The 9647-nt window shown below is 40.0% G+C and overlaps 1 protein-coding gene across 5 annotated transcripts in view; it reads right to left on the minus strand.

The window, feature by feature from the left end:
- Positions 1–9647, minus strand: part of pias2 (protein inhibitor of activated STAT, 2) — an 84009-nt gene that overhangs the window by 5345 nt on the left and 69017 nt on the right. For 4 of the 5 annotated variants that reach the window (XM_037978492.1, XM_017437065.3, XM_017437066.3 and 1 more), the window contains 5 exons: positions 5997–6130; positions 3365–3569; positions 2369–2449; positions 1704–1840; positions 1588–1625 (listed from right to left, as the gene is read on the minus strand). In XM_037978492.1, the coding sequence (XP_037834420.1) occupies positions 1588–1625; positions 1704–1840; positions 2369–2449; positions 3365–3569; positions 5997–6130 (595 nt within the window). The remainder of the gene's footprint in view (positions 1–1587; positions 1626–1703; positions 1841–2368; positions 2450–3364; positions 3570–5996; positions 6131–9647) is intronic. The other variant, XM_017437067.3, reaches the window with a different exon arrangement.

The raw sequence follows: 9647 nt of genomic DNA on the forward strand, positions 1-9647 counted from the left end.
CGTTGTGAGAGGCCTTGTTTATGCAGCTCAACAATCCTACCACGTTCAAAGTCAGTGAGCTTTTTTGCTTTTGCCATCAGTAGGTCTTGACAGTGTAAAGACTTGACAGAAAATGACATGGAATCCAAATTTTTGCACAGCTTTTGGCTTTATAGACTATGGTCTTAAACTTTTGATCTGCTGAAAAAATCATGTTTGAGTGTAAATGCAGTTTGCAGAAAATTCCCTGCTCAAAAGTTCTTGTCTCTTGCACTGATTTTTTTCCTTTAACATTGTGAAGCTCTACTTAGAACCTTCTTAAGATCCAATAGTGCAAAATGCAAATTCTTGCAATCTTTTGACTGGTCTTAAGATTTTGATCAGGAGTGTACATGATATATACACACTAGTAAATGGTCTGTACTTATATAGCACCCTTCTAGCCAACTAAGCTACTCAAAGCACTTTAGAACCCAATCTGCCCTCATTTACTTATCCACAGACTTTCATACAGCACTCTACTACATGTCTGCAAAGCTAAATTGATTATTAGTATCTATAGAATTATTATTCAGTGCTTTAGATTGCATTTACACAACAATGGGGCACATTGATGTCAATGAGGGGTTCAGTGTCTTGCCCAGGGACACTCTGACTCTCACTGTGACTGCTGCCATGAATCGAACCTCCGACTCTCTCATCGAAGGATGACTTGTAAAACTACTGAGCCACAGACGCTCTTCTAGTGTGCACTTACACACACAAAATATAACACGGATTGGTTTGTTGAGCTTTCAGATATTCCTCTTTTAAAATAAAAAAAATATGAAAGCTGGTTTTAGTTCCAAGAGAAATTTAAAACCAAATAAGATGCTGAATTCAACCTGATCTGATAAATGCTAATAAGGCAGAGGAGAAGTCCTCCCACCATCTCTATACAGCTGATTCATTCCTAAGTGGGGCGGCTGTGTCTCAGTGGTTAAAGAGACTTGGAGGCTCGATGCCTGGCAGCAGTCACATGTTGAAGTGCCCCTGAGCAAGAAACTAAACCTTTTATTGCCTCCAATGTGTGTCCCATCGGTGTACGAATGGAGTTTAAAGCACTGATTAGACTCTATAGAATGATTTATTCAGATTAGCTTTGTAGAGATGTAGTAGAGTGCTGTATGAATGTGTGTGTGGATAGGTAATTGAGGACACAGATTATGTTGTAAAGCGCTTTGAGTAGCCTGGTTGGCTAGAAAGGTGTTATATAAGTTTAGTCCATTTACTATTTACTAACTAAACAACTTTATTATGGTCTGTCCTTCCAAGAAGAAAGGTTTCAGGTTTGATTTTTAACATTTGTCCAGTAAAGTGTTGGAATGTCTCTGCTCTGAGCTGCTTCACACTTCTATAATGCAGAAAAATCTTTTTTTTTTATTTTTGTTTAAAGATTTTTTAATAAATCTTTAATTTATAAAATCACGTTTTTGTGTTTATAGAGGAATCTAATGTGTTCAACTATCACTGTCCTCTCTCACTGGAAAATAAACAGGGTCAGCCTGTTTCATAAAAGCAGAAGAAAATGGCTACCTTTGAAACAAAGTGAAACTACAGGGACCTTACCTGAGGATCTGTCTGGATTAATGAAAACAGATCCAGATCTGTAAGATAGAGACATGAAAACAGAATTACAATCTGTGGTGGATTGTGTGAATAGTAAACAGATCAGACCAACTTACTCTGCATGTCTACAGGAATGGTAGCCAGGGCTGATGTATGGAAGGGGACTGCATATTGAGCAAGGGATGATGTTAGACAGGACTGATCCAGGGTCTGGATGTTTGGGATCTGAATCGAGGGCTGGTAGGCCAACACTCTGACAGAAGAGACACAACTCAAACAGTTTGTGCTGTACAAACTACATCCTCTACATCTCTGTGCTGATGTTTGCGGTAAGGTGTAGTGTTAGGCTGGTAGTTGGTTCAATCTCTTGCTTCACTGAATTACTGGATTTAGCTTTACTTAGACACATTTTCATGTATTAGTACAAAAGCACTTTCAATATACTTGGAAGACTGCTGACGTGGTGACGTTCACTGTAAGGCGTATTTTGTCTCTTCCTGCTTCCTTTGTTCGTAGCTGTAGTAATGTGAATTGACTGTAATAAATTTGAATCTGGACATTAATTGAATTTGGACATCTGGATTTGTTTTTTTGTTTGTTTGTTTTTGTATGGTGCCCTGGGAAGACTTCTATTGCATTTCACCCTTACAATATAATATAAATAAATATATACAATATAAATAAACTGAATTAAATTTTATTTAAAAAGGTGGAATGCTTTCTTTGAGTGGGGATGAATCTCTGCCTCAAGTGAAAGAGTTCAGGTAAACTGGAGTCTTACTCATAAGTGATGGTAGGATGGAGCGGGAAATTACTTAACGGATTAGGACCTTGTCCGCAGCAATGAGGGTTTTGCTTCAGTCTGTTGTGGTGAAGAAAGAATTGAGTCAAAAGTGACTTTTCATGTCCATGAAACCAGTTTCAGGAACAAATGATCAAACTGTCACCTAACCCACAATGCACCACCACCCCCCAGCAGTATAAGGTGGTGATTCACAAAGCGAGCCAAATTAGTCCCATATTACAAACAGGGTCCAAAGTGGTGAGAAATCTTACCCACATAAACAAAAAAAAACAGTCAAAGATACAACCCATTAGGGTTGTGGAAAAGCAAAAATTCAAAAAACTTAAGGTTTTTAATTTTAAGCAAAACAAACCTGTTTGCAAAATTGTTGTTGTTTTCCAGAGGATGCATACCCAGTGTTGAAATTTCCATTTTAGTGATTTAGAGCAGATTTTATATTATTGATATTTCACTGCACTAAAGCCCTAAAATATAAATATTTGTAGATCATATCACCCAGACCTTTACTGATGTATTTAAAATGACAAGATAAGCAGTTTCAACTCACAGAAATCTAATTTATAACTGGGATGATTATTTTAAAATAAAATGATCACGAATGCATTTAAAGAAATAATGTTGCAGATAAATGGTGGTTATAACTGAGATGAAACATTACCAGAAACAGATTTGACAGAAAGATCTGATGGCAGCAGATCCATACAAGGATTGGGTCGGAGCTAAAGTCAGAAGGAAGACTGGACAATCATTTAGCTGTTCTGGGATTAAATTAGGTGAGGCTTGGTCAACTGACTAATTTTTAAAACTAAATTAGATTCTAGTCCTGCTGTTTTCAAATATGCAACTGAATGACCAAAGGAAAAAAACTGACTGTGACGATGAAATACTGATGTGATCAATAAAAGAAGGGGATTAAAAACCTGTTTCTGATCTGAGAACAGTTCTGTTCCTCCCAGGTTTAACAACACTCACCCCTTTGCATGGATCTCCTCATGTTTGGAAATGTAAACACATTGTTTCTTCAGTGGAGGATCTGTGTCCTTGTCTTCATCATCATCGTCATCACCATCTTCAGAGGAGGAGCTTTCTATAGTCAGGTCAATGACATCCATCTTCTTGGTCGAGCTGGGTTCTGTATGATGGGGTACCACTGACAGCTGGCGTAAAGGAGCTGAAGCTAAAACATAAAATATCACAGATTAATCCGACTGAAGACCAAAATTATTCAAAGACCAGAACCTAGACCAGGACCAACACTGCATATGCCTAAGATCTTTCTTCATCTATCCATCATCTTGTTCTGGAGTTGGGTCGCCCGAGCAGCACCTTGGGCAGGGAGGCCCAGACATCTTTCTCCACAGCCACCTCTTCAGAAAGATTCCAAGGCATTCCCAGGCCAGAAGAGACAGTCCTTCTAGTGTGTCCTGGGTCTTCCCTGGGGTCTCCACCCAGTTGAACATGCCAGGTACTCTTCCTTAGGGAGGCGTCCAGGGGGCATTCTTACAAGATGCCTGACCCACCTCAACTGGCTCGTCTAAATGTAAAGAAGCAGCAGCTGTACTGAGAGTGTCTCCAAGATAACCAGATTTCTCATTCCATCTCTAAGGGAGAACCCCAAGTATCCTGTTGAGAAAACTCATTTAGACCGCCTTAATCAGAAATCTTGTTCTATCGAGTTTGTGACCATCAGTGAGGGCAGAAATATAGAGTGACCTTGCAGCTCACCTCTTTCTTCACCACAATAGACTGGTAGAGAAGATGTAATACTGTGGAAGCCACACCGATTCGTCTATCAATCTTGTGCTCTATTCTTCCCTCACTCGTGAACAAAACCCAAAGATGATTAAACTCCTTCACTTAAGGCAGCACCTGTTTCCCAACCCAGAGAGGGCCTTTCACCCTTTTCCAACTGAGGACTATTGCCTCAAATTTGGAGGTACTGCTCTTTGTCCCAGCTGCTTCACACTCTGCTGTAAACCACTCCAGTGAGAGCTGGAGATCACAGCACAATGACGACAACAGAACCACATCATCTTCAAATAGAGGCGGAACCCTGAGGCCACCAAATCGGTGTCAAGTTATGAAGAGAAACAGGCAGCTCTGGGAAAGTCCAATTCTTATCTTGAAGAGGTCCGACTTACTGCTGGCAATGCAAACCAGACTCTTGCGCCATCTGTGTACGAACCGAATGGCCCATAGCAGTTGACCCCAAATCTCATATTTTAGAAGTACCCCTACAGAACATGGTTGAAGACCTTCTCCAAGTCTGCAAAACAAGTTAAGACTTGTTGGGTAAACTCCCTTTCACCCCCAAGAACCCTAGGGAGGGTAGAGAGCTGGTCTAGTGTTTCACAGCGGGAACGGAACTCGCACTGTTCCTCCTGAATCTGAAGTTTGACTCTCTTCTCCAGCAGCCCTGACCTTACCAGAGAGGCTGTGGAGTGTGATTACCCTGTAATTAGAACACACACTCCAATTCCCCCTTCATGAAAAGGAGAACCACCACCCAGTCTGTGAATCCAGTAGCACTGTCCCCAATGTACAGCCCAGCAACATCCAGATCCTGAAGGAAATCTGGGCTGATCTCATCCACTGCCAGAGCTCAGCTGACATGGAGCTTTATAACTACCTCTGCAACCGCAGCCCCAGTTAGGGACAGACCTATCCCAAAGTCCCCAGACTCAGCTTTCTCCATGCAAGATGTGCTAGTAGGATTGAGAAGGTCCTCAAAGTATTCCTTCCACTTCCAGTTGACATCACTGGGTGAGGTCAAAAGAATCAGAATCAGGTTTATTGGCCATGTATGTTTACTCACACAAGGAATTTGTTTCCGGCTGTTCGTGTCTCTCTAGTAATAACAAAGAACTCCAGTTACACTATACACAGTGTTGATAAATTGCTTCTTTCCCTGCCTTAGCTGCTTGACATTTTGCTAGAATCTTCTTGGAAGTGATGGAGAGTCTTTATCCAAGGTCTCACTGAACTCCTCCTACACTTGGGCCTTTGCCTCAGCAACAGCCAGAGCTGCAGCTTGCTCGGTCCGCAAATACTCCTCAGCTGCCTCTGGAGTCCTACCAGCCAACAAGGCTTGATAAGACTTCTTCAGCTTGATGTCCTGCCTCACCTGGGGTATCCACAACTGGGTTCGAGGATGGCTCCCACGAGAGGCACCAACAACCTTGCAGCCATAGCTAAGGGCGGCCACCTTGTCAATAGAGCTGCAGAACATTTCTCACTCAGACTCAAGGCCCCACACCTCCGCTGGAATGTGGTTGAAGTTTTGTTGGAAGTAGGAGTTGAAGATCTTTCTGATAAGTTCTTCTGCCAGGCATTCCCATCAAACCTACACTTCTCACTTAAATCTTTCTAATTGATCAAAAAAGCTGATGTGGCTTCACTCACTTTGTCTTTATAGCCTTTAGTATAGCTAGAACTGACCTCTCCTGAACCATCAAGAAGGCCAAACTAGGAAACTCAGAAATAATTCAGAACAAATTCTGTGATTCCAGAGGCATACGCAGGAGATTTAGACCATAATGGACTATGAAGTTACATCGCAAATTCAAGTCACTGTCTCCTTCAAGGACAGGTTACATGTACTTACACTCTATGGTTTCACCTAAGTGTGATGAGACCTTGACTGGGTCCTTCTTCTGTCTCATTGGGCACCAAGTGCCATCCTCTTGAAACTTGATCTCATCCACATCTGAGCAGTCATTCAGGATCTCCAGAAATAACCTAAGAAACAGATCCAAACAGTTCAGGCATTATTATGAGGCAAATAATTTTTAAATTAGTTAAAACCATCAACTACACAAAAATATCTATATTAATTAAGTTAAATGGGGAAAATAACTTGTTTCAAATAATTCTAAAAAAAAAAATAAAAATGGTGGTTTCATGTGTATTCAACCCCTTAAAACTCAATTGTGTTTAGCACTACCTTCCTTCTGCAACATTTCCAAAATTAAGTCTCTTCAGGTTTGTATCCATAATCTTGGTCCTTCTAAACCCTGGAATTGTCAATTTTTTATGAAGTGCTACGGGGTCCATTAGCTTAAATGTGTGCTGCTTGTGGCCAACAATCTTTCAATCAAACCAGAATTTCTCAGCTGGATTGAGGTCTGGGCTTTGACTGGGCCATTCCAGGATATTCAACTGGTTATTTTTAAACCACTGGTGTGTTACTTCAGCAGTGTGTTTAGGGTCATTCTCCAGCAGGAACATGAATCTCCCTCCCAGTCTCAAATCAAAGAAATTTATTTAAAGTTTTTTCTTGTATTTTACTCCATCCATCTTTTCTTTAAACTTTGACTATTTTCCCAGTCCCTGTTGATGAAAAACATCCCCACAGCATGATGCTGCCACCCCCATGCTTCAATGTAGGGACAGTGCTCTCAGAATGATGAGAGGTGGTAGATTTGCCTCAGACATGGTGTTGTTCTTGATGGCCTAAAAATTTTAAGTTTGGTCTCAAATTACCACAGCACCTTCTTCAAAGTTAAGGGAAGAAATTCAAAATACTCCAGCTTTTTTTTCCTTTACTGAATGTCTTTTGACTGACACTCTTCCATGTTCAGGGTTTGGGATTTTTTTTTTATAAACCAACCCTGATCAGCACATCCACACAACTTTGTCTCTGGCCTGTGTGGAGAGTTCTTTGGTCTTCATGCAGTTTCTTGCTTGGTGGTAGCCTTTATTACTATAAGATGTTTACAATGTTGTTGGTTCTGTGGGCTGATCATTTGGTACTTTTATTTAAACATTATGTGGCTACTGAATGGGATGGTTGGGGCTTCAAAGAGAGCGTCAATACATATGTTGTAAGTCAACAAAACAAAATTTATCAAGAGAGACATTTGCAACTCACTGTATTAATTCTTGCATGGACTACTATAATTCTTTGTGTGTTAGTTTTGATAAATCATCTCTGCATTGCTTACAAACTGTCCAATACACAGCACTTGTGTTTTAACTGGTACCAAAAAAAATTGAAAACATATTCCCCATCTTAGCTTACCTCCACTGGCTTATTGTCCAGTTCATGGTTGATTTTAAAATTTCACTGCTTGTTTTTAAAGTGTTAAATTGACTGCCACCCTTTAAGTAGAAACTTCTACTCTATAAATTTACTGTATATTGTCTGATAAGCTACAAATGACTCTAGTCAAAAGACTGATCAAAGGCATTTTGGTTTCATATTTAAACCACACCAAACTTTAGTCTAATTAACAAAACAACTCTGCCACCTGCTTACAGAAAATAGTAACTGGAATCTCTTTGAACATAAAGTCTGGTCCAAATCTGACACTAAGTTGTGTTCAGGCTGATTCAGTCACAACTGTTCAGGTAGGTAGGTAGGTACATTTATTTATATAGCACTTTTCAGTACAAGGCAACTCAAAGTGCTCAGAACAGGTATTGACATGCGTTTGGGGTAAACAGATCTCAGTTACCAGTTTTGTATGCAGATAAACACCCAGCTACATTACAAAGTGAGCTGTCAGATCAGTGTGACATCAGCTCTGCTGCTTTTTCTGTAAAATCACATATTATTCTTTTTTTTTGTCATTTGAATCACACTTTGGTGGAGATTTTTTAATACAACTCTTAACAGGTTATTTGCAAGTTTGAAAAACATTTATGATTTAAATTAAAGGCCTACAAGAGTAACAAAAATTAAGTCACTGAAAGGTTTCTTTCAAAGTAACATTTTTTTCCTTCAATCCAAATCATTAAAGAAACCTAACAACAAACCAACAAGCCAGCGAAACAACTGGGTTCTTTCACAGGAAACGTTGAATATCTGTAAATAAATTCCTTCTGACAGGGCTGCTGCATGATGGGCCTTTTAGTTTTGTTGCAATAACATCTAAAATCCTCAGAAGAACTACAACACAGAGCAAATGAATGTGACAGCACAGTAAAAAAGTTGATGGAATAAGCAATGAATGAACAAACAAATTTCAGATGCAGAAAGTAAGACAAAGTGTAATTGCCTAGTCTGCAATGATTATTGTCTGTCTGTCTGTCAAAAGTCGCCACCAAAAAAAAAAAAAAAAGGTTACACACTAATATTTTGGTAGACCGCCTTTAGCTTAGATTACAACAAACATTTGCTGTGGCATTGTTTTGATAAGCTTCTGCAATGTCACAAGATTTATTTCCATCCAGTGTTGCATTAATTTTTCACCAAGGTCTTGCATTGATGTTGGTAGAATCGGACCGCTGCACAAAACCTTCTCCAGCACATCCTGACCAACCAACTGCAGCAACCCCAGATCAAAGCACTGCCCCCACAGGCTTGTACAGTAGGCACCAGGCATGATGGGTGCAACACTTCACCTGCTTCTCTTCTTACCCTGATGCGCCCATCACTCTGGAACACGGTAAATCTGGACTCATCTAACCACATGACCTTCGTCATTGCTGTTTTTAGACTTCTACTTAGTGATTTGGCACATATAAAATAAATAAATGACTGAATATTTCTAAAAACTACAATGTCTTAGAATCAGCACAAGAAGATAAAGGGAAACTATTCCTTCCAGAAAGAGCTTCTAAATTCTTTGACAAGAAAACAAGCATGTTTTCCTTATCAGGTTTCAGCAGGGATTTGCAGGTTGTTAACAACATTACCAGCGGTGCTAAAGACTTGTTCCGAAGGTGTGCATGCTGTCGGTATGCACTGACATTTTCGTGCCATTTGAGATGACAAAAAAGTCCAGACGTCACCTGTGCGAATATATCGCCCATCATCATTTGTTGGACTGACAAATATCGGTTGAAAAAATATTACATATTGCCCAACCTTAATGCAGGCAGGCAAAGAATACATGGAACACCATAACTAAATGGCTGGAACAGTGTACTGGAACCTCTGTACTGAGTATGGACTGGAAGTCCCACAGTCAAAGTGGGAGACTCCACCTAAGGTGGCAGATACTTAGATAGTCAGATACTGTGGGACTTCCAGATCCAGACTGACAAACAGGTGATGGCTAACCAACCGGACACTGTAGTGATAGATAAGATACAGAAGAAAGCAGCGGTGATAGACATAGCAGTCCCAAGCGACTGTAACAATCAGGAAGGATGAGCATGAAAAGCTTGAAAAATACCAAGGGCTGAAAGAGGACATAGAAAAGTTGTGGAAAGTCAAGGCCTCAGTGTTACCAGTGGTCATCAGAGCACTGGTGTGTGTGTATGTATGTATATATATATATATATATATATATATATATATATATATATA

This window comes from Kryptolebias marmoratus, linkage group LG1, assembly GCF_001649575.2.
Source record: "Kryptolebias marmoratus isolate JLee-2015 linkage group LG1, ASM164957v2, whole genome shotgun sequence".
NCBI classification, from domain to species: domain Eukaryota; kingdom Metazoa; phylum Chordata; class Actinopteri; order Cyprinodontiformes; family Rivulidae; genus Kryptolebias; species Kryptolebias marmoratus.